Genomic DNA, 24,095 nt, shown 5'->3' on the forward strand with positions numbered 1-24,095 from the left:
CTTATTAAAAGAAGCAGGCAAGATAAATTTCCGTTTAGATCGTTAACGGAAGAGTTTGAATTTGAATATGTACTAAAATAGAAGTTGATCGATTGATCGATTTATGCCCACACTTTAAACCAAACACATTCCACTCCGATATCTTAGTCGAACACAAACAATCGATAGTCGACAGCACTGTGGATGGTTGAACGCATCTCTAGAAATCGGTCGCTTTCAGTCACAAAACTGCGATCGTTGCGATCGTTTGCCGTTCAAAAAACGTAAAAGTGCGCATCGCCGGCTGAATTATTGCGTTGTGTTTATTTTATTGTTAAATATCGCATAAATTATGTTATACTTTTCCCCGCCCTGCACTCGATACATTCGTGTTGGCGACTAATCACACCGCCCGCATTTTCGCAAACTTTTTGTTCTTTAGTTGCGAGTGCCGCTTGAGTGTTTGTTAAGTGCAAGGGGAACACCGGCTGAAACCGCCTTTACGGGATTCTAGCCAACCGAAAATAGTTCGCGAAACGCAGCAGGCGACGCGTCTTTTTGGCTCTCGAAAAGGGCATGAAAACTCGCGAACTGTGGCCAATAAAAGATACATACAGGAAAAAGCGATTGCGCGAATTCTCGGCTGCGTGTGCGCTGCAAATTTGCTCGTGCGGAGCAAAAACAAACGAAAATAGCCGGATGAACAAATACATCCAGTGCGAAGAATAATCTACGCTGTATAAACAATTAGCCGCAAAACAAACGGCGGAATCGAGTGCCCCTGTGTGCCAGTGTATTGTGTGTGTCTGTGTGTATCTGTATCCCTGGAATGCGCAGTCGCGCATGCGCAAATATTTGTGATTTGTTTTGAAAGGAGAGAAGGAGCGAGAAACAGAGATAGATAGAGAAACATAGAGAGAGCGCGCGATCGGATTGGAATAAAAAAAAATAAAAGGTGAGTTTTGCTGTTAGATTGGCAATTGCAGCAACTGCAGTTGCCTTGGCCTAAGTTGCCATTTTCCCTGCCCACGTTTCTCCACACAATTAATGTACAGTGCAAGGAACTATTTGAATAACATACATGATAACTCACTCACAAAAAGTTCAATTCAGGCTCTTCAGCTATTGAAAAAACATTGAATCAATACTTTTTTACGTGTACCAAGCCCACGTCAGTCGACTAAAAATCCATGGGCCTCGGCCCACGGAAAATTAACTCATTGCCCCCTCTTTTCCCTTCGATCCAGAAAATTGCTCTATTCTCCTCGGGAACGCCCACTTTGTCAGCGCTACGCCCACCTTGCCCATTTGTTCTTCTTTTGTCTCTGGTCTTTTGTCTTTTCCCTCCACGGTGCGCAAACGAAGGCGGGTTTTTCCTCCACTTATCGCTCGGCCACTACGGCCATAAAAGTCCGAGTAAAAATCAATTTTCAAAACAAGCAGGACAAAAACAAAGGAACGAGCCAGCGAGGCGGCAAGGGGGCAAGAAAGGGAATATCGGACGACAATAACATCAATTTTGAGGCATTTATATGCGCCAATAAATTCAACAGTTGCTTGCTGGTGTGAGTGAGAAGGAGAGGCAGCAGGAGCGATGGCGATAGTATCGCATCCGAGGAAAGCAACAAATAACAGGCAGAAAGATACACGACAACGCGCAACAATAAGACACAAGATCAAACAAAACCAGCAGCGAAAACCGACCACGCTGCAGCATCGCCGTTGCTTTTGTTGTTGCTGCAGCAGTTGCAATAGCAACAGCAACAACCACGCCGCATGCAACAGGTAAAAGCAGCGACGCCACCGTTTCGAAACGAAATGCCCGCAAGAGCGAAAGAGATGGCGCCGAACAACCTGTTACATCGCCCGCTGCCTGAAATATGTAAAGTCAATTTCGTGTATCGGAAAACTGTAACTAATGCCAGGCAACAGCAGCAGCAGCATTAACCCATTAACGCGAAAGGGAGAAATCGGCCAAGAAATGCAAATGCATTGTCCATGGGTTAAATGGAAAGGCGGGATGGTGTAGTTGGGAAAACTGCTTGGCCACATACCACAAACAATGCAACAGTCAGGCATCGTTTGAATTGGCAAAATGTAAATAGTAATTAATATTAATACAATTATTAACACTATTACTTCTCGGACAAAAAGTATGTTTCCTTAGGGGTCTAAGTTGAATGTTTAATATTACTCATTTCTTTAAGCCTTCATCCGAGTTGGAATCTTTTTGCGGTCATGAGGCTTTTCTAAAGTATCCACAAGAATCTCCTCCTGACTTGGCCCGGCATCTTAATGGGTTAAGATCCGCGCCCGTGGGCAACTGAGGCCAAGTTCGTTGTACGCGGCGGCAAATAAAAGACAGCGCAGTCGAGTAAGAAATTTTTGTCAATGAAAGAAAACTTTCTTTTGGGCTTATCCACGCCAACATCGCCGCCGGTCCTCCGTTCACTCTTTCGTTGTCTGTCCTCCTCGCCGGTGATTTTGTTTTGTGTGTCGCCCTGCTCTTTATATTCCTATAAGCACCCATCCATATACGTATATCTTTCTGTTTAATTGGGCGGTTTCGAGATTTACGCGCGCCTGCCGCCATCTGCAGAATCTCTTTGGAGTATAATGATCTTTTGGATCTCTACGTCTCCGCGGGCTCCTCTTCATGGTCCATTAAGACAATTTAGCCTGGCTTCTCTTTTCCGGGCCTTCGGGACTCGGCCATCGGATGCGTGGGAGTGGCAGGGGCGGCATGGGAGTGACTGATGCGTGGGAAGCCTCGTCTGTTTGTCATCTTGGGGCTGCAGGTTTGATTGCTTGCGAGCCAAGCCAGGGCAGACCAAGCCAAGTCATCCAGCCATCGAGTGTCCAAGTTGGCGCAACAAGTGTCCCAGTTTGTGGAACGGCTAGAAGCCAGCTACTCGAACTAGAACTAGTTTAAGTTTCCTGTCCCGGCAGCCATAGCTGGAATCTCCTCCACATGGTCACATACTTGCATGCTTATAGTGGCGGTGGAAATGCTAGAAGTAGGTTAGTTTAAATGCTTCGCTTTGCGATCTGTGGATAAACACGTCTCACAAAATCGTATATCATACATATATCCCAAAAATTATATAAACGCCAAGATTATTTAATAAGAGATCAGAATATAATATGCTATATAAGACTTATATTATCTTTGAGTGACATTTTTGGTGCTATTCGTTTGAGCGCAACTGTGACTTTTCTTTTAGGCTCGGTCATGTTGACTCTTGCTGCCGTTTCTGCGGTCGCCTGGAGGAAACCCCCTTTTGGCCAACCTACTCCCCTGTTATTAACCGTTTGGCCACATTTTCTCACACAGAGTGCGCAGAAATACTTGGCAGGCCACTCTGGCAATTGGCGCGCCTCTGGAAATGACAAACGGTCATGAGCATGTGGCTCCGGCCCACGAGGAAGCACAAGGGGGCGTCTCGAGCAGCTAGCAGCTCCACTAAATTACGGAAATCTAAAAAAATATTCTAAGCATTCGCCGGGAAAATTGATTTGGAATAACTGTATCAGAATGCTCTAATATAAAAAAACAAGTCTCGTCTCGGGATGCTATAAATTCCAGAAATGATCGAAACGGAACCGGTTGAAATGTATGATAAGTGATCTATAGATCGACATATCATGTTTTGAGCATGTAAATCAGATAAAAAAGACCGCAAATGATAAGTGCAAGTCTTCTTTATGGAACATGATCATTATAGAATTCCTGTAATAAACCAGTAAGTTATAATTAGGTAAAAGATGCAATGATAAGAATTCTAATCTATTTCCTCTACGACCAAAAAAGATATGCCAGATGGGTTCTACACATATCATTGTAATTGGCAATGATCCCATTCGACATAAATGCCGAAGGAATGTAAATGAGACCAGTCGATTGGAACTGCCATGAGATCATCAAATGGCCTCCAATCGCATGGAATCCGCTTTGAGGGGTGCTCCACTTGGGATTCATTAGGAGGCCCCTTCTTTACTTTCAATTCGCTCTGCTTCTGGCCAAAACGTTCTCCTGTTGGCCCAAAACAGCCTCACGTAACTGTAACTGATTTGACCTCCCATCACTTAGCTACCAAAAAAACCTCCTCCAAAAGCGTCGTTTTTTTCCGCCGCTGCTGCCGTTTTGGCATTGTGAATGGTTATGGTTACAGTGGGGATTGCGGATTGGGGCTCGAGATCTGGGCTGGGGGACTGGGGCATCCGTGGTATCAACGGAACCGAGTGGCGGCATTGGGTCTGTTTTGATGCTCGTTTGGCGGAGCGGTGCGACCTCGACAACAAATTTCTATTGCATGCAATTTGGTGAATATCGCATGCACAAATGAACATTAACACTTGGCGGAGACCCAAGAGATGAACAATAATAATAAAAAAAAATACCAAAAAACTTGTTTGCTCAACAGAAAGCAGTGACAACAAACATATTGGTAAATAAATGCAAACCACAGATGACGAATGTGGCATACACTATAATAGGAAGTATTTAGTTAGCCTATTTCGAAAGAAACATCTTGTTTGAAGATAATTTTTAAGTATGGAACTTAAATGCTATGTTACACAAATTAAAGTACATATTGAAGTTACAATATTGTGCAAATGTATAGAGTAGTTTCGTGTGCCCCTCCATTTTCTAGGGTATTAAACATCAAAAACGGCAGCCAGGCGGCAGAGCATCGAGTGAAAAAGTGCGCCTAGAAATTAGAAAGTACGCGGCGGTCTGGAGGAGAGGCTCAATCTGAAGTTGGGGCTGGAGCTGAGGCTGAAGCCAAAGTCAAAGCTATGGTTATAGCTATAGACAAAGTCGAGGCGGTGGGTATGTGAGTGTAACTCGATTTGTGACTGTCATAAATGGCGGAAATTGTGGGGCTCGAGACAAAGCGGGCTTGGGGGACTGGGGACCGAAAGACGGAGGCTTTCTGGCTAGCTTTCTGCTTTCTACTGCCGGCCTGCCGGTCTTCAGCCGCGGCTCTTTCCAACTCCAAGCTCCAAACTGCAGCTCCAACTTCTACTCCAACTCCAACTCCGGCTCCGTTTTTCTTTCTTGCTTGACTATAATTTGTGCCATCAGCATTTTGTTGTCGTTATCGTTAGTAGAGACCAGAAGACTGTGAACTGAGCTGAAGACTGAAGCCAAAAGACAGAAGACAGCAGACAGGCGACGGCAATGAAGCGTACGTTTTGACATTTCCCCAGCTCCGCCGAAGCCTCTCTCTTTTCGCTTGCTCTGGTCTCCATAATTATCGAAGCGGAGAAGAACGCGCTGCCACAATTTGGCCAGATTTTTATTAATTCCCACCTTGCGCCACCACCCTCCCCTTTTGATACCCATTACTCGTAGAGTAAGTAGGAGGCTATTTTAGATTCGATAAAATGTATGTAACAGGTACTTTCACTAGCTGGGTACCGGGTATCCGATAGTCGGTGAACTTGACTATAGCATTCTCTCTTGTTATGACTTATTCAATTCGCCACCAGCCGCAGAACAGCCTTAATATAGCCCCAACCCAATCGACGCTGAACCCAAGAACCGGCTCAAGTTCGCCTCGATCTGCGTTTATTATTACACTTAATGTGACTTGATTTATAAACAAGAGCAGCCTCCAACGGTGGACCAACCGACCAACCGACCAACCGACAAACCACTGGTCACCTCACCTCTTGCCCAGCTGTTGCGAGGAGCAGAAGACAGCAGATCGACATGGCTCAGTGACCAAAAGGAACACTGGGGGAAATTTGATCTGATATTGCAGCTCTTGCGTTTTTTCAATTCTCCGTCTACCAACTGAATTGTTGCCATGTATTTATTGAACTCAGTTGGTTGGTTTTCAATACATAACGTTATAGTTTTTCCCAGTGCACATACCGCACTGGTGTTGGGTTACTCCAAATATTGCCCTTTTCATCGCCGCCCGATAGGAACTGTCTTTTAATTAGTTCATAAATTCAGCGTGGAAAAGCTGAAACGCAGTTTCACCTCCGATGTGTAACACTTCCACTTCCCTTTCCAGTACCTTTCCAGAATCTCTCGCTCTCTTTGGGCTAAGCCCACCAAGTGGCTTCCTTCCTGGTCCCGGGTCTTTCAATAGATCGTTCAATCCGGAAGTTTGTTGCGCTGGCGCAGACAAAAGAAGTGCGGCACTAAGCGGCTTTTGTGCCCAAGAAAGGAAATAGAATTCCTACCGCGCCCCTTCCTTTTCACTCGATCAGTCGAGTGAGAATCTCAGAGTCATTTTAATGGTTTCCGCTTTTTATGGCATTGCCCGGGCCTTATGATTGGTACAAAATTAATAGAAATTTAATTGGAGGGGCCCGTGGGGTCGGGGGAAATTGGTTCTTTAGGCATTTATTGCGCATGCGCGCAGCTTTTCTCGCTGTCGCTAATTGTTATTGCTCTGGGTTTGTCGGACTTCGTAGTTCTTTATGGTTTCTTCACGCTCCGGTCTTTGTTTTTTGTATTATTTTTATGTTTAACTAGACGTGCGGGAGGTTAAAGCGTGCTAATGCTTACATAATGCTTTGTTTTCGGGCCTCTTTATTGTTTCCACACCGCCCTTCTCACGTCCTATTCACCTATTTTCACGTCTTTTGTACGTGAGGTAGGCCCAGTTGGGCGGAAGGGCGAGAAAGTCGAGGACATTTTAGGGCCCTCATAAATTATCATCTCGGGTTTCGTAATCCCATGGCATAGGAATATGATGAATAGTCCCTGTTCCCATTCACAGTTTGATCCAGTTCCTTTCTGTGCCTTTTATGACTGGGAAAAGTTGAAGATGGTACCAGATAACCTTTTATAGGTATAAATCAATGTGTGACTGTGATTTATATTGATTCAATTGGGATAATTTGGTCTAATTTGTGACCTTCCTAGGATTGTTCTTTCGGAGAACCCCCTACGGAAAGAAATATGTGCAAGTGCTTGGTTAATATTAACAGCTAGCATCCTCAATTATCCCACTTATATGCATTATAACAAACATAACCTGATTTATTTACCATAAATTATGTATCACTGTCACAGATTAGATTAGTCATGTAACTTCACAATACTCAGGCTGAATTCTTGTCGAATCCGAGCATATATAATTGATTACTCCGCCCACACTTGTGGCAACCTGTAATCTCCAAAAATCACACCATATGGAGCACGCGCTCTTTACCGCCCACGTTTATTCAAAATTTTTGGGTATTGTGAACTATGTGGAGATTTTGTGTTTTGTGTTCTCTAAATAAAGCCATACAAGACAAAAAATCGAAAGTAGCTGGCCAGAGGAGTTCGAAAAGAATTTCAGCAGCCCGAAAACTAATGAAATGCCAGAGACAACAAAAGAATTCAAACATTAGCATACATGAATTTATTCCCCTTTATTAATTTTGTGAGGTTAATTTATGTGGAGAGAGAGGAGGCATGATGAAACAGAAATTTGAACCGAAGAAATGTTTAGTTTTGCTGATGAAGAATGTTTTTTGAACCGCCTCCAGCCCGATGATAATTAAATATTTGTACATATGAACTTTACTGGGTTACGGGGCCAACAAAAAATGTCTGTAGACTATGGTAAAGAGCGGGGAGGGGGGGGGACTCTAGTAAGTCCGGCTTGATTTTTTGATTTTGGGTTTTTATGTTCTCGCTTTTGGCGAGAAGTCGACTTACAAGTCACTTCATTCGATGCTGGCCTTAAGATTAATGTTTCCCCGTACGCCGGCTCTTGGAAATTTGCATATTCCGACAATTTGCGGCTTGTTGTTCGTTAATGTGGATGTTGTAACTGCTTGCAGATAGATCCCCCTTTTAGATTTTTGTGTGTTTCAGAGGGCGTGGTAATGAGTTCTCACCGAAAGATTCTCGTTATGCGATAAATTCGAAAGTTACCGAAACGATTTTGGGTTTTCATTTGCTGGCAAAGTTTTTTTTTGTCCGTTTCGGGTAATTTACATGCATAAACAATTTGCACAAAAGTGTTTGCCGTTGCCTGGGAGTTTCGCGCATGAAATGACCAAGTTTATGGCAATCGACGGGCGGTCGGAGGTGCACAAAACCCGGAGACCCGAAGACTCGGAGACCCGTCTACCCGGCTGTCGTAAAAATCAAATATGCGACGCAGACTTGACACAAATGATACCCATAAACCATAACAACGTAGAGCCGAGAAATGGAAGTTGTATTCCGGCGATTGAGGGATTGGCGAGAGCTATGGTTTCTCGATTTGAATTCGAATTTGCCCAGGGAGTGGCTCTATTCAGGTTAATTTTGAGTCGCTTCGATTAGGCCCGACTGAATGAAATATGGATAGGAGACCTCCAGAGTTCCACTAGCTTTGCAACGTAATCTACATATTAATTCCGTTCAGAGTTTTATATACTTTTTATTTTGTTCAGCTCAGCACATAATTAAGCAGATTATTGGCCATTAGACCCCTGGGGATCGTGTTTGCGAGAAGCTATAGAAGGGAGTAGAGAAAGCACGACAAAATTGTATAAAATTATGGTTCTTTGATCTATATAATCACCTATCATCATCTAATTGTTTTGGCTTGCTTAGGTGTAAATTTGCCAATGTTTATATCTATATCTATGTTTATCTTTAAAAATATTCCGCTTTTTCTTTGTAATTAACCACAAGTTACAACTTTTTAATCCCTTATCGTAAAGCCTTTCTTCTTTCCATTAGCCAGCTGAAAATTAGAATTCCCACAGCTGTTTGCTGTGCTGGAGCTACTGCTCCAGTTTGGAGCTTTTCATTAGGAAAAGCCGCCGCATTGGTAGTCAACTCAACCCCCACCGACACAGTTTTGACTTATCGCTTAACCTTCACTCAGTTTTAACTCTTACCTACCGTCTTTTGTTTTCCTGCCTCTGTCTAACTCGTTAGCTTTTTGCATTGTTAAGTTTTTGTGTCTTGCCTACTGTGCTACACACGGCACTTTAACTTGGTGGCTGGAACATGAAAAAGACAAACTTGTGGGTGGCCTCTTCGTGAGCGATTGAAAATTAGAGTCAAATCATTTTTGACTTTGTCTATAATCGTATGGCGTATGCATTTCAAGCGTATCCATTTCTATGGCCCCGGATTGAATTCTTTTCTCAGAACTCCAGAGCCAGAGTGAGTGTCACGTGCAACATAATCGTCTTTCGATGGTTACAAATCTTCTCAGGCCGAGCCCGTTGATAAATGGAACTTCAGGCCGAGGGGCGAGTTTGTGTCTTAAGTCTTTTGAATGGCGGTGGTGCGATGTGTGGATCCTTTTGTGTCTGCGCTTCATTCATTCGTTCATTCGTTCATTCACGAACATTTTCGCTTCATTTCTTCCGCCAAAGTTTCTCACTTATTTTATTTTCTTCGGAGCCAAAGGCAAAGTCATCTGTATGACTTAATGTCGACGCCGACAGCGACGCTTGTCGTTTGTCATTCAATCCGAGCAGCGAAGGCGTTTGATATATACTCGTATGTATGTAAGTGTATGTTCCGCAGGCTTTCCCCGGATTTTTGTGGAGCAGCGTTTGAAAAACGATACATGGAGACGGGCTGTTACGTTGTACCACGCGTTTTCTGGTGCGTGCAATGCAAATCCGCAGCCAATTCCAAATCCAATGAAGCGTGCAGCCCCGATCCGGAGACTTTCTGTACTTACCTTACCATATTCTTATGTTTCGATGTGGGTGTGCAGGTTTGCTTGTCGCATTCGCCATGGCTTGTGGGTGGCCAAGTGGAGTTGGCGTCGATCTGGGGAGGGATGAGGGGGAAAATAACTGTATAACCATGCGCCATTTCCTGTTGTAAACTATATTCCATTTCAAATAAGGCTCTTAATTACTTGGGTTATGTCATTTCAGTTTCAGTTTATTACAACTAGAATTTCTTGTTTGCACTACATTAAGTGAACTAAATTTTGACCATTATTATCAGCACCCTCCTGCAAGTGGCTGGAATCATTGCTCTGGCCTACTTCCCTGCGATTCAGCATAGTGCAGTACAACAAGAGCCTGTGCCTGCCTTTTCATCACGGACTTCATTGTCTGGGCGCGCGGTCAGTTTGGGATTGTTGTTAAGTAAGTGTACTTAACCCACATGACTTGCGGTTTTGCTTGTCTCAGTGCGGACCAACAACTTGGTTTCTGCCCGTGGCTGTCATCACTCGAAAAGGCCAAAAAGCTGTCATTGCCTGCGATCTGTTGAGTTGTGGCCACAGTGCGTATACGTATGCGTGCGCAAAGAGATTTCTTAACCTTGAGTGACTTTGAGCGTTTCCCAACCAGCCAGCCATCCAATCCAATCCAATCCATCCATACGTCCATGTTTATTTATGCTCCCCCTTTGGCTCTGCGTTTATTAACCAATTTTTTCGCTGATTGTATTTTGGGTTTATTAAATTACTGATTGCACGTGTGCGTGTCCGCGTACTTGACTCTACGCTCATTTCCTTAATTAAACACTTGTTTCACGGTCCGTTGGCCAATCCAAGAGGTATTTCATAAAAATAAAAATGCCAAAGATTAGCAAAAAAAAAAAAAAATTCAAGCTGATGAAGCTCATTTGCAGAAATAATGATCCATCGGCAAAAAGTGATTAAATTCAAAGATTATGTAAAGGCGATCGACAGCAATTTGCAATGGCTAGCAACCGATTATCAAGTTCACTAGAAAGTTGCTGCATCATTACTTTTAAAGAGCTAGCTTTGTGAAAAAATAATGATACGATGTTGATTTGTTGAAAAATATCATTTAATTTTTTTTTATTTACTGCTTGAGTAAAAGTACCAAAGTAATAAGTTAACCATATTTTCTTTGCATTTATGATATAAGATCCACTTCCTTTGCATATCGTGCTACCAGTTTTTGTTCTGACCATCTTGTTGCGTGTAACTTTCAGTTTAACCCTTCAAGATATTTTCTATTAACTTGGCTTATATCTGGCAGTTGCCATCTATAACAAATAAATTCATGGCTAGACCCATTAAAAACTTATTATGCTTTTTGTGTGGCACTCCGGTTTTATTGTCCATTGTCGGGAGCTGGAGGTTGCGGGTTCCCAGTCTCCCAGCCGGGGGAAGCCACCCACAAAGTGGTGGGAAAAGTAATTTTCATAATTTTGCACTCCGACACCTTCACCTCCTTCTCCTGTTTGAGAATCGGAAGCCCCCGGGCATATTATTCTCGACTCGTTGGAAATCCACATTTACATGGAGCTGGGCGAGAGCTGTGAGCTGGAACCCCTTATTAAAATGGCACTAATTATGGCAATTTGTTATTGGCCAAAACGAGCTGAGGCCAACGCCCATGCCCACTTCTAAGTCATCAACAACGATGGTCGTTAGCTTTTGGCCAGATCAAAGTTTATTAGCGAAAGGAAGGGAATTGTGTGGGGCGGAGGAAGGCACGCCCTCACGCATAAAGTGGTAAAATATTTAAATTATAAAAGGCAAAAACAAACGAGTAAATACGTTGGACACACACATCTATCGCCGAAGGCCAAACACGCTCTTGTACACGCATATTGAAATGTGTACATTTTTATTTATTATTTTTGTTTTTTTTTTTCGTTTTTATTATTTACCCCTTTCCACGTTGGACTCAACTTCAGGCACCAGGTGATGATTCGCTATTTGCTGGAATGGGGACTCGTTTCGGTACACCAGGGGTTAAGGAGGGAAGTTGGAAAAGGTTAAGACGCAGTATGTGTACATGTGCTACAAATTGAAGGCTTTTTATAGTTCTACCCTTGCCCTAGGGGTTCCTTTGTGGGCCCAATAAGTTGGGCTATAGATCAGCAATCTATAGATCTTAGCTGCGTGGCTAATGAGTCACTTAAACCTATAATTACAAGGCGTCTGATGCTCTAATTCATTATAATGTATCATAAACTTTTTAGAAAATATGAACTAGTTTCTACCCTATTTAGCACTATAGTACCACCCTTTTTCCATAGTTAGAGTATACGGAGTTCTGCCTGAGACTCGCAACTTTAATTTCACTCCTTCATCATTACTTGCTGCCCGCGAAGCTTTTCATTTGATGTCTCCCCTCGTTTTCCCATGGCCCCGGCCAAAAAAGGGAGAATTGCTGGCCGCGAATGGGTCTGGGGGGCAGTTGAGGGTTAAGTATTGGCATTTCCGACTGGGAGACCGAGACTCGTCTTCATTGAAATCGAGCTCGGAGCTCAAAGCTTAGAGCCTCACAATCGGACTGGGGACCCGACTGGATCCCAGTTTCAACTTGCACACGGCATGGCAATCAAAGCCAGTAAATCTACACCAAAAGCAACAATAGCCGGGCTAACAACAACAACCAGAGCAATATTTGTGCTCATTAAGCGTAACTGACACACGAAGTTTTTTGTTTTTTTTTTGGAGGGTTTCTTCATTTCGCAAGTCGCCAAAAACTACGCCAACGGGACTGAGTTTTTTCAACTGAGGCTGTGACTCAAGATCTGGCCCCCAGTCCCCGTTCTTCCCTTCGGTTTTTTGTTTTTTTTTTTTAGAGAGAGAGAGAAGAGTTGCTGCATTGTATTGTTTACCCTTTACGAAGGGTATAAGTATTCTTTTGATGGTTCCTTCAAGTCCGTTCTTACTTACATCGTTGACTAGGCAAATAAATTTATTAGGAAACTAGGATTGTCAAAACGGATGGTATAGAAAGAACATAGACTGCACACTCTTAGATAGTCTTGGTATTCTGTGAAATAGGGTATCCGAATTGCTGCCTTCTTGACACTTCCACTTTTCCCTTTTTCGCTTTGCATTTTCGTTTTTCCTTTTTGGCCAATTTCAGGCCCCCCAAACGGGCTGAGAGCGATTGCTATTATTTTGAGGTAATTCGATGATTTACAACCGTTGCCTTGTTTTGTAAGTTTTCTTTCCAGAATGCCACAGATCCCACTGGCTGTCCAGCGGAGCTTTATGTGTGTGCCTCAGACCCCGGGTGTCTGCGTCTCTGGGTGCAACAATGAAGGGACCAGCCTCGACCAGGCCCTCGCCACATTCCTTTGTTATTTTCGCAATGTTTCCCCAGTCTCTTATTGTTTTTTTTTTTGTGGATTCTTTTTCATTTTGCTGGGTACTGCTGTAATTCCCGCATACCCCGAAGATCTGAATGAGTTTGGTGCACTGGGGGGAAGTGGTCGCCTTTTGTAAATTCTTTCGCGGGCATCTTACATTTCACACCTGTTGTCATTTCTCTCACCCTGCTGTGATGTTTGCGTTCAAAAAGGGGGAGTCCTTGGACAAGTTGACAGCCTAAATAGCTCGAGAGGGGAAAGATTGGCTTAGGCCCACCTATGGCATATGTCAGCTGTAACTGATATCCAGATGTTCGCCCCTCTGAATTTAAAAATAAAATTGATTACTTTCCGCTTAGTAGTTGGCTATTAACTTGGCCAATTTACATCTTCAAGGGTAAACATCTTCTGGCTAGATAGTTTCTGTTCCATTTTGAATGGAATGGATCATTGATATGACTAGCACCCTATTATATAAATATATTATGCCAAACATATTTTGGTGAAACGTTCTGTTGCAATACCAATCTTGTTATTACCACAAATTGCTCTACCTAACTACCATAATCACGTCAATCTCCGAACTCTGCAACATTTCAATTTTCCTGCCCCAGAGAGCCGCCATCCATCAAAGCATGAACAATTTCACTTTCCAGATACAAATGCGGTGATATGTGTTGATTCAGTGCATCGGGCTGGCTTTCGGTTTCCAAACCAGAAGCGGAAGCCTCCGTTTAGTTGACGCACATCTGGTGATTAGACGCTTCAGCGCCAGCCCATCCGATCCCAGCCAGAAAGCGGAGACCGACGACATGTTCCCTTTGCCACACCGAAAGAAATAAGAGCCTCCAAGGCTAAACAAGTTATTGTATGTCAGAGTGTTGATTAAGAATTTCTATGATGGCGTGTCCTAAAAACAAAAACATAAAAATTCCATGAGTCATATGAAAAATCATTATATATAATATTAGTTGGGGGGACCTTTTTTCTCCGTGTACTGGCGACATTTTGGCGACGCTTCGCTGCACTTTGTTGAGCACTCCGTGGCGAGGACGTGGACTTGGATGTGGATGTGGATGTGGATGTGGACGTGTGTGCCCGCCTCGTGTGCCATGTCATGGCTCCAGTGGTGCGATAAATGCTCATTTCACTTTCTATCAGCGTCTCGCGGCAGTCTAATGGAGGTTTAATTATGCTGCTCCGGCGGCGTGCCCTCGGCTGTCGCATAAATTACATCGAGCAATGGCTTGATTTATGGCTGGCCTATAGCTTTTTCCACTTAAGATTTTCGCTAATGCCCTGCCCATTTTTTTTTGTGCTATCTTGCAGTGACTTGACAATATGACTGCGAGGTCATAGACACCGGGAAATCAGGGCGAGGGACGGGCAGAGGACGGACGGAACACCGAAACGACACAAGGCGAACAAGGAACCAACACGAAAATGTCCGGCAATCAACAGCAGCAGCAACAGCAACAGAAGTCATTAACTAACAACGCGGCAGCAGCAGCAACAAACGAAGCAACCACTTTGGGCCATAATTTGATAAAAATAAATAGCGTTGACAAAATAGTAGGCAAAAGTCAGGCAGCAACGCAGGCAATTAACAAACTACAGCAGCAGCAGCAGCAGCAGCACCAACAACAACAAATCCACCAGCGTCGCTCATTGCTGCCAGCAACAGGAGGAGCAACGAATCCCCACCAGCCACACTCATCGCAGCAACAAAGCGGAACGCCAACGCCAACAGCTCAGTCGGCAGCCCAAAAACAGCAGCAGCAGCAGCAACAATCACATCAATTGCAGACGGTGGCCACGATACACCAGCCGCACTCCACGCAGCAGCAGGCATTGACTTCCCGCCTGCCCATCCAGCAGCAATCGACTAAAGAATTGCCCAATCTAGCCGGCCAGCAGCGCCGCAGCTTCCACTACCAGTTGCAAAATCAGCAGCAATCTCTGCGCAGCCCGCAGCTGAAGGCACCGGCACCCGCCCACTCCATCCCGCCGAGATACCAGCCACCGCCGCAGCCGGCCACCGGGATCCTAAAGCCGCACTTGCCACTCAAGTATCCGCCGGATATCCCCCAGCTATCTAGCATCTACATTCCCGACTCCATCAAGCAGCAGCAACAACAACAACAGCAGCAACAGTCGCGATATCTACCAGCACACCAGCCGGGAGCGAAGGATATGCTGAAGTTTGTGCGCAAGCCAGACCAGGAACACCCATCGCCCAATGCCTCGGTCACGTCCAGCGGCACGGGAATACCCACGGCCAATGGCGGAGGTCGCCTGACCGCCGAGCAGAACCGGCAGTTGCAGTCGTTGGTCAACGAACTGCGTGCGCTGAAGGAGCAGAATCAGCGCCTGCTGGACGACAACCAGGAGTTGCGGGATCTGTGCTGCTTCCTGGACGACGACCGGCAGAAGGGACGCAAGCTGGCGCGGGAATGGCAAAGATTTGGGCGATACACGGCCAGCGTGATGCGGCAGGAGGTGGCCGCGTACCAGGTGGGTCCAGCCCCGAACGAAACTCCAGATCTTTGAATACTAATTGACTTGACATACTCTTTGCAGAACAAACTACGTCAGCTGGATGATAAGCAGCAAGAGCTAATCACCGATAATCTAGAGCTCAAGGAGCTCTGCCTCTACTTGGACGAGGAGCGTGCCCATGTGGCGGCAAATGCGCTGTGCGCCGGTTGCGGAGCAGCCACTAGGAATGCGCTTCGAGATGACGGCGATGGTTCCAGCTCCAGCACGAATGCAGATGAGACCATCACCGCCTTGAGGAACTATGCAGAGCAGCGGCAACTACCCCAGGTGAGCAAAAAAAAAAAACGAACAGCAATAAGAACTTGACCTAATGGCGATTTCAATTTGATTCCCAACAGGATCTACGTCATGCCCACACGCTGAACGACCAGACGCTTCAGTATGTGCGCTCACTGGAGCGCCGCATCCAGCAACTGGAGGAGGAGCGCACCACGCCCACGGCCCATCTACAACAGCCGACGACGCCCACGCCGCAGGCCACGCCCACGCCAACGGTCACATCTGCAGCCACTCCAGCCAAATCAGCAGCATCGCCCCACCAGCAGCAGCAGCAGCAGCAGCAACATCAACAGCAGCAGCAAGACATCGTGGCCGCTGCAGCGGCGGCAGCAGCTGCTATCCAACTGCCGGAGCCGATTGCCGGACGACCAGAGGCGGTGGTTCGAGCCCTCCAGGTGCTCGAGGTGCGGGAGCAGCTGGAGCGCGATCGGCTTGGCAACCTAGCTGGAAGCGCACTCGACCAGATGGATGACGGCGAGAAGGCGCTGGTCCGCGAGATGTGCAACGTGGTCTGGCGCAAACTGGAGGGCAGTCCACATGGACCGGCGGCCCTGGAGCCGCTCTAAGCCTGCGGAGATAGCCAGGGACGGAGGCAACCTATGGCGGGCTAACGCCTAAACTCTAATGTTAAAAGCTAACTTATGCCGTAATATTTAACCCTAAACATTGTACAAAGTTCAAACCACAACCTAAGCTTAAGCTACCGCTAAAGGCGAAAGAATACTCAACAAATATTTGGGATGCTCCAGCAACTGATTCATCATGATGCAGGGCAATAAATTGGGCTTAACAGAGCACAACTGTTACTCACTTTCAGATAGCAGACTTAATTTTGTGCATATATTGTTAGATTCAGCTTAGATTCAAATTCCAGCCTTAACTGGACTTAAAGCTGGACGATTTGGATGCGAATCGATATAAACTGTTCAGGGCGATGACTTCGCAGAATCAAGTAATCAACGCAATTGTTGTCTATTTACGATTTGGAGCAACTTTCTTGTGGTCACTCTTTTTAATTAGTTTCTAACTCTGCTGATCAGTTGATGGAGTATGCTCACAATTACTTTATTTACTTATTGTAAACTTTGACTGTTATTTTTGAATGCCAAGAGGAAAACCACTTTATGAAAAATCTGCTAACTCGAAATACAATGCAACAAATAACATATTTCCATACTCATCAATGGGCCTTTGATTTCCTAAGTACTTTAATTGCGATGCTTTATGACCAATGGCTACAGGTCCACTGTTAAGCTTTCCTCGCTTTTCTACGTGGTTTTCGGGACAAACTTAAACTACCGCCGAGCTGTTTGGCCTGATTCTGCTTGGCCAATTTGCCCGTATCACGTTCATTAAGAAAGATCACCGCTCGCGGGACAGGAAGATGCGGAAGTAAACGGCTCGAAATGCAAGCCAACCCACTTTCGGCCGTTCTGGTTTTTCCGCTCTTGCTGCTCATCGGCTATGTCATGCCTTATCCAATCCACCGCCGGTTTGGTCTCGGTCGCGCCTCGCAGATTCCAGGTGCGAACATGTGAGACTTAACTTTGGGGTCATTAAATATGCAACCTTTTATTTGGCTCTTTCTTTGTTTTCTGGTGCTGCTGGTGGGGATTGGCTTAGGCGGATAAAGATCAATTGGGACGCGGGTGAGGAGAGTTGTACTGAGACTTAAATGCAAATGTTTCGTGGATATTTTACAGCAATCAATTGTTGTATTTATGGAATGATCTTCTATTCAGCAGAAACTTGCTAATATTGATTAAGATTGAGACTCTGTCTCTGGTTAGCTGGAATGGCACAGAGCAAAGTGCAGCATGCAGTTTTATTGTAATCCAATATTGTAAAACTTCAAAGAAGATGTGTTATTCTAGAGGATTCACTGCTGCAGTAACCTCTTAATGTAGCGACCCACGACGAAAAAGGGACGCTGCTCGAATTCGTGCTTCTGGTCAATAGTAATAGTAATCTGAAGAGCAATGTGATTAACATTAACATATATTCCATATATTCTGGGGGCTCCCCTTACCTGATCTCCCTTTAGGCGATCGATCAGGGTCACGCATACATCGCCTGCTTTGACCCCCACTTTTTGGGTGACGGAGGCGAACATGCTGGCCTCCATCTCGATGTTCCGGATTCCCAGATCGTGGCACTTCTGCAAGAACTCCATCTTATCCTTCTCCGAGTACTCGCATATGGCTCCATCGGTGCGACCTTGACCTGGTTGAAAAAGTCCTTTGCATTAAGTACCTCTGGTTCGGCGTAAAGGTGTCACCTACCTTCGTAAAAGCAATCTGTTCCCATTGTGTTGGCACTTATGGTCTGAAATCCGTCGTTGGCGTCGACACCGAATGCAAGTAAATCCCTGATCACGTCCTCGGAAAACTGAGCCGGACGCACCACTCGCTGTCCGAGAATAGCCTAAAATGTTTATTAGTTGTAGTAAATACTTCTGGCAAACTGAAAAATCAAACTGTAACTTACGATCTCATGCTCGTTGCGCAGCAGACCATTGAAGGCATTTTTGCTGGCCACCACTGTGCCGGGAGGGACGCCAAGTCCTCCGCAGGTGCCAATCCGAAGCAGGACGGGGTCCTGGCACCGCGCATATTTGAGGAGCTTGATCAGCTCGTGGAGCACGACACTGAAGGAGGAGGATCCAACGCCGTGGCTCACGCACAGTACCGGACCCACCTTGTACATGGCATATCGGTTGCCACGCTCGCACAAATCCACCGGATCGCCGGACTCCGACACTACCAGGATATCTCTTAGGTAAAGGGCTAACTGCCGCATTCTGGAGCCCGTTCCACCCATGCAGATGACCTACGGATTCGCGCGCATTAGCAATCCGAAGGCATTTGACTGACACTATCTTACCCTAACATCGCCGAACCTATTCTGTAACTCACTGGTGTCTCGGGTATTGGCCACATTGATGTCCAGGTGGTATAAATAATCCGATCGTGCTGTTTCCAAATGGGGATTCATCAACTCGACGGTTCTGAAAACTATATCTCGCACAATACTTTCAATTTATTGTAGCGGTTGGTACTTACTTATCAGACATTTTGAGTTGATTCGTCGTCGGTGGTTCCAGTTAAACGTGGATAAAAGTCTGAAATCTTTCAATTTTGTCTACATTTTCAGTAAGCTTTTGTTTGCACATTTTCAGATAGTACCTACAAACACATATAATTTAAGAACACTCTCTTTAGTTTCCCTACAAAGAGCTTTCTATATTTATATACATATATTTCTTACCAAGAAATGTATTTATATAAATATACGTTTTATACAAAGATAGGGGTGTGTCATTTAGAACCACATGTATTTGTATATTTGATAAAAATCAACACCACAACAAATCAACACCTACGCCCGGCTGCACTCAAAGTACTGCGGCGATTTCTTGATCCGTTCAAGTGCACTTCCATGGAGTTCCACCATTCACCACTGCTCTATCTCACCACGATCATGTGATACCCGTGCATTATTGATTGCGGTCGGGTGGGATGGATGTTTCGGTAATCAAAAAAAGGGAAAACCCCTTTAATATAGCCGTGGTTATCGAGGTTATCATAACAGTAAGCGATAACAGTAAGAGATGTGAATTCTAGCTGCGACCCTCCTTATTCGCAGATCACTACTGATGAAAAATGACACAATTTGTATCGTCATAAAATGAATATATTTTCAATTATCAGCCATAATAGATATGATAAGTAAGCTATATATTTGCCAACCGATCTGCTTAGTCGGTCAGGTGAAAAGATCGCTCTTCGCGCACTCGAAATGGAGCATGGATCACCGAAAATATTTAGTAGGCGGGTATTATAGGAGAAAAGCCGAGAAGCGGAGAAAAGCAGTTGCAGACAAGCGCAGAGTCACCATCATCGGGCAGCTGTCATCTGGTTCAGATCGAGCAGCATCCGCGCATCTCGGAAGATGGAGACTGGCGCACTTACCATTCAACTGCGCAGTGAATCGCACACGCATATAAAATATTCGGAGTGTGCTCAGAGAAGAAGTTGCAGCTGAACATATGGCATGGCAGTGGACATGGACATGGAAGCCATAAAATCGCTGACGTCGAGCCAAGACGTTGCCAACCAGTACGACTCCAACTGGAAACCCGATGGCACAGCAAAAGTTTTATTCAGCCAGAAGTGCAGTGCCAGTGAAAAGAAAGTCACTGGAGCCGGTTGTGGCCACCTACTGCCGTCCCTCTCCGCCGCAATTTGCGTACTTATCTTCCAGGTGGGGCTGGCTCCTGCAGTCAGCGCCAGGTCGCCGGCTAACGAGACGGCCTGGCCACCAATGCGACATTACGATATTTGGGACGACCACTTGGGCGAGCCGGGCGCTCTTGAGGAAGATTCCTTCGCGGATGAGGTGAACTTTAGGCTGCAAACGGGAACACCGGGGGAACTGGACATTGAGATGTCGTTGCAGGAAATCTCTGATCGGAATTCCAGCCAGGCGAACAACAGACAGGGAAAAGGTGAGCTGCAATAAAATAATTAAGCTTTAAAAAACAATCTCATTCAAATATTTCAATATGTATAGTACCTGAACCAGTTAAAAGATGCTTTCATTCTGTTCATTAGTTATCCATCTGTTCCCTGTTCCCGTGGATGGCTACTGCATGTCGAGCGATAATCGGCGGATTGGCAACTGCCTGAATGCATACGAGTGCCGCCAGAAGGACGGTCAGGCGAGGGGGGAGTGTGCCATGGGGTTCGGGGTGTGCTGCGTGTTCCTGGCCAGCTGCAACACTACGATTACCAACAACGTGACCTACATTGTGTCGCCGGAATTCCCCAGCTTCATGCCCAGCAACTTCACAGGCTGCAGTCTGCGGGTAAAGATGATGAGCGACGAGATCAGCCAGGTGCGGATTGACTTCCATCACTTTACACTGGGCCAGCCAAACCGAAGAACCGGAGTGTGCGAAGGCGATATCTTCAGCATAGGTGGTGGACCAGGCGGAAACTTCTCCCTATGCGGCCAAAACAGTGGTCAGCACTGTGAGTATACATGTGTGTAAGCTGCCTGAGTAAATAACTGATGCTCCTTTTTTTCAGTGTACTACGATGTGGGGACACGGGCGTCGCCACGACAATCTACTTTGTACGGCAGTCTGCGCCCTGTGGATGCGAGTACTGGCCCTAGCAACTCCACCCCCACGGGCGATCGCTTCATCGACATCAGTCTGAGCCTGTCCAGTCGCCTTCTGCCGCTCCGCATTTGGGAGATGAGTGTGGTGCAGATCCCCTTCAGCCAACGAGCTCCGGCGGGTTGCCTACAATATCACACCGGCACCGAGGGCATTATGCAAACCTTTAACTTCGCCGAGAATGGTCGACATTTGGCCAATCAAAACTATCGGATTTGTGTGCGCCAGGAGCTGGACATGTGCTCCATTATGTACCAGCCATGCGATGAGCAGTCCTTCCGCATCGGCGGAGGTGGGCGAATGGCAAGCCGAGGTGGTGGCACCTCTGAAGCAGCAGCGACAACGGCAACGTCGAGTCCTGCTCCAGCCCAGTCAGATGCAGCAGGTGCAACAGCAACAACATTAGGCAATGCTGCAGTGACCACTACAGCACCTACTTCTAGCACCCTCATGCAGATGCTAGCCAACATGGCAAACTCCACAACCACAACGCTGATGACCATGATGAGCGGAAATTCGACTCTGGCTGCCAGTTCAGTATCATCGGGCAGTACCAGCAGCAGCAGCAGTAGCAGCACCGCTGCCATGAGCACGACGACAACATCAACCACTCCCACACCGCTCCGATCCAGTACAGAGGCATCTACCACCTCGGCAGCACCTGCATCTTCGCCAGCCAGCGATGATGTGGAGGGATCGGGTGGTGAGGTAGGCGATGATGAGGATGACGACGGTGGGTTTCTCTTCTTCAGGAGTCGTCCCACCACGGAGGGACCTACCGTTTCCAGACGTCCTCGTCCCAGTGGAGGCTTCGACATCATGGGTATTATTCGGAATGCCATCGATTTGCCGCTGAAGTGGCGACGGCGACAGGCCCGCCAGTTCTTCAGCACCTGCTCTGACCGGATTACAATGCCTTGCATCATAGAGGATTTCATAGGAACCGGTCTGGGCCCACTTCCTGGGTGCGAGCCCGTCCACTGCGGCGCCCAATTCTGCTCCTCGGGCGTGTGGCCCTGTCGCATTGAAAGCACTGTGACTCCGTTCTATATTGGTGTCCACTTCGGCAATGGCCAGGGCGCCGGCAAGGCGAACGCAGAGGATAACGTGGGTGCCTGTCTGCGATATTCCCAAGTGCAATGCATGTAATGACTTGCGGGGATATTAACTTTCATTTCGCTTTAACAAATTATTTTTCAATTATCGAAATAGAGTTAAGATACTGTGTTTGTGATGACTTAAATACTTCTATTTTATTTGTAGGTTGATAGTAACATTCCCTGGATAAATAGTATGTACAAAATTCTTCAACTTATTCGAACTTAGTTAAGACAAACTACAATGATTCAAAATAGTATTCTAAGCGACTTTTACAGCTTTCAATAAATGTCTATGTGAGTTGTTCGCTTGCTTATATTATCGAATTATATTCACAATCAGTATTTAAATACATATATATAATGTGCAATCGGAGAGGTAAAGCTTATCGCAAAATAAAAAACCATTCCATTTGACTTGAACTGTGCTGCGGATGTGCGTTTGAGTAAGCTGACATCGCTTGGAATGACAATGAAACTTAATGCCAACAGGATGACAGCAAATAGGTAGGGATACATTTAGCAATGGCCCCTTTGCAGGGCGACGACTTTGGCTTGCAGCGGTAAACATTCATATACAAATGATAAGAGCTTGATAACCCTTCTGATACTAGAAGTATTCGCCAGCAGCCTTGTACGATCTCGGGCAATTTTGTTCGGCATACAAGGCGTAGGCGTTCTTAGATCCTATTTTGATAGGCAGCTTGCTCGAGTGCTTATTCCACACATGCACTACATACGAGTCCTTGCACCGGGCGATTGTCTCTTCTAAGTTTTCCGGCTCAAAGAAGTCTCGCCACTGCTTCCACGGTACGGCGTAAAAGGCGCCCCGTCCGAATACTTTGAAGCCCATGCAGCGCTTGGGGTCCTCTCGCATCAGAGCAATGTCTTTGGTGCCACATATCTTCTGAGCCACACGGGTTATCACCCCTGGGCCATTGTTGCCCCAGTCCCCGCCGTTAAAGTTGTGCTGAAAGTCGCGCAAACAGGACGCGGCGATCTCGTGGCCAAAGCCAGTGGCTGCCAGGTTCATTACGCCAGCTGCCAAATGGGTGTTGGACTCAGCACCTGTGTAATTGGGCGGCACCTTCTCCATGTTGCGAAGCACCACCACATCCATGTCCAGATAAAGACCGCCATACCGATAGAGGGTAAGGTAGCGGAGAAAGTCTGATATGTGCGAGAACAAATATCTGGAAAGGTAATGTCATCAATGAGTAATAACTAGGGAGAGTCTTTAAACTCACTTTGACCGCGACAAACGACCATCTTTGAGCCACTCCTCCATGGGCGTGCCAGATGCGTAACTCTCGAGATTCAGTCGACGTAGATGGACATTGCTGTAACTGAGAATGGCCTCCAACAATGGTTGGGGATGGCTTTTGTTGTTGGAGATTCGATAGGTGGGGCCAGCGAACAGGACGAACACTTGGAAATTCGGATTATGCATCGCTGCCGACTCGATTGCGCATGCCTGGCGGGCAGTGACCTTCAGCGTCTCCAGCTGTCTGTTCTCGGATAGGCGGCAGCTGGTCTCGTGAAAGAAGATACTGTTTCCGGGCGAGGGTTTGGGATCCGCCTGGAGGACGTCGCCCAATAGATTTGTTTCGCCATCTGCAGTTAGCGCCTGCTGAGTTGCCAGTACTTGGCCCTCCATAAAGCATGAGTGGTATTTATTTTCCGAAGTGTAGATGTAGAAGAGGCCTCCAATTACCATTAGGACGAGGATGATGAACATCCTGCGTGCCACCGCAATGGGCAACCAGAGGAGCATGACTGCAGAGAGATCTGGTAGCAAAAAATAGTGTAAGCATCATTTAACTTAAATGTTGTACATTTCAGCTATTTCTTACTCTATGTACGCCACATCGTCGCTGGGCAGTATTCCTTAATCGCCCTCGACGACAAGGAAACTCTAACAATTGAAAGGCACACAGCGAAGAACCACAACAAAAAGCGCTGTTATCGTTCCGCGGAAGCTAATCGA

At 46.0% G+C, this 24,095-nt stretch overlaps 4 protein-coding genes across 8 annotated transcripts, besides 1 other annotated feature; 2 read left to right on the top strand and 2 right to left on the bottom strand.

Moving 5' to 3' along the window:
• Window positions 1-218: 218 nt before the first annotated feature.
• Ccdc85 lies at window positions 219-17,002 on the top strand. Its single transcript, NM_134890.3, has 4 exons — window positions 219-934; window positions 14,321-15,505; window positions 15,572-15,817; window positions 15,889-17,002. The coding sequence occupies exons 2-4, from the start codon at window positions 14,435-14,437 to the stop codon at window positions 16,393-16,395; spliced, it is 1,824 nt and encodes a 607-aa protein (NP_608734.2). The 5' UTR covers window positions 219-934; window positions 14,321-14,434; the 3' UTR covers window positions 16,396-17,002.
• Window positions 5,391-5,451: a mobile genetic element.
• Window positions 17,003-17,373: 371 nt separating the features above from the next.
• On the bottom strand, window positions 17,374-19,241 carry CG17224 (uncharacterized protein). 4 transcript variants are annotated; one of them, NM_001169384.3, is made up of 7 exons: window positions 19,097-19,241; window positions 18,892-18,957; window positions 18,713-18,836; window positions 18,317-18,658; window positions 18,112-18,253; window positions 17,859-18,052; window positions 17,374-17,798 (listed from the first exon to the last, which is right to left on the bottom strand). In NM_001169384.3, exons 2-7 carry the CDS (start codon window positions 18,900-18,902, stop codon window positions 17,709-17,711), a joined length of 903 nt encoding a protein of 300 aa, NP_001162855.1. In that variant the 5' UTR covers window positions 18,903-18,957; window positions 19,097-19,241; the 3' UTR covers window positions 17,374-17,708. The 4 variants fall into 4 exon arrangements, with proteins under 4 accessions (NP_001162855.1, NP_722867.1, NP_608735.2 ...); NM_164520.4 differs by having other exon boundaries at window positions 19,015-19,241; NM_134891.4 differs by having other exon boundaries at window positions 17,618-17,798; window positions 18,892-19,014.
• A 199-nt stretch (window positions 19,242-19,440) lies between these two features.
• Window positions 19,441-22,439, top strand: CG17264 (uncharacterized protein). 2 transcript variants are annotated; one of them, NM_134892.3, is made up of 4 exons: window positions 19,441-19,557; window positions 19,660-20,336; window positions 20,443-20,862; window positions 20,920-22,439. In NM_134892.3, the coding sequence occupies exons 2-4, from the start codon at window positions 19,883-19,885 to the stop codon at window positions 22,158-22,160; spliced, it is 2,115 nt and encodes a 704-aa protein (NP_608736.2). In that variant the 5' UTR covers window positions 19,441-19,557; window positions 19,660-19,882; the 3' UTR covers window positions 22,161-22,439. The 2 variants fall into 2 exon arrangements, with proteins under 2 accessions (NP_608736.2, NP_001259978.1); NM_001273049.1 differs by lacking the exon at window positions 19,441-19,557 and having other exon boundaries at window positions 19,600-20,336.
• Window positions 22,242-24,074, bottom strand: alpha4GT1 (alpha1,4-galactosyltransferase 1). The gene is made up of 3 exons (NM_134893.4): window positions 23,962-24,074; window positions 23,356-23,896; window positions 22,242-23,301 (listed from the first exon to the last, which is right to left on the bottom strand). The coding sequence occupies exons 2-3, from the start codon at window positions 23,880-23,882 to the stop codon at window positions 22,719-22,721; spliced, it is 1,110 nt and encodes a 369-aa protein (NP_608737.1). The 5' UTR covers window positions 23,883-23,896; window positions 23,962-24,074; the 3' UTR covers window positions 22,242-22,718.
• Window positions 24,075-24,095: the final 21 nt, after the last annotated feature.

This window comes from Drosophila melanogaster, chromosome 2L (assembly GCF_000001215.4).
Source record: "Drosophila melanogaster chromosome 2L".
Lineage (NCBI taxonomy): Eukaryota > Metazoa > Arthropoda > Insecta > Diptera > Drosophilidae > Drosophila > Drosophila melanogaster.

Coding starts and splice junctions, on each gene's coding strand:
- CG17264 (NM_134892.3), top strand. CDS start 19,883: ATGGCAGTGGACATGGACATGGAAGCCATAAAATCGCTGACGTCGAGC. Junction 20,337..20,442: donor GAACAACAGACAGGGAAAAG/GTGAGCTGCAAT, acceptor TCTGTTCATTAG/TTATCCATCTGTTCCCTGTT. Junction 20,863..20,919: donor CCAAAACAGTGGTCAGCACT/GTGAGTATACAT, acceptor CCTTTTTTTCAG/TGTACTACGATGTGGGGACA.
- CG17224 (NM_001169384.3), bottom strand. Junction 18,659..18,712: donor ATAGGTTCGGCGATGTTAGG/GTAAGATAGTGT, acceptor GCGAATCCGTAG/GTCATCTGCATGGGTGGAAC. Junction 18,053..18,111: donor AACAGATTGCTTTTACGAAG/GTAGGTGACACC, acceptor TTTTTCAACCAG/GTCAAGGTCGCACCGATGGA.
- alpha4GT1 (NM_134893.4), bottom strand. CDS start 23,882: ATGCTCCTCTGGTTGCCCATTGCGGTGGCACGCAGGATGTTCATCATC. Junction 23,302..23,355: donor GGTCGTTTGTCGCGGTCAAA/GTGAGTTTAAAG, acceptor TTACCTTTCCAG/ATATTTGTTCTCGCACATAT.
- Ccdc85 (NM_134890.3), top strand. CDS start 14,435: ATGTCCGGCAATCAACAGCAGCAGCAACAGCAACAGAAGTCATTAACT. Junction 15,506..15,571: donor AGGAGGTGGCCGCGTACCAG/GTGGGTCCAGCC, acceptor TACTCTTTGCAG/AACAAACTACGTCAGCTGGA. Junction 15,818..15,888: donor AGCAGCGGCAACTACCCCAG/GTGAGCAAAAAA, acceptor GATTCCCAACAG/GATCTACGTCATGCCCACAC.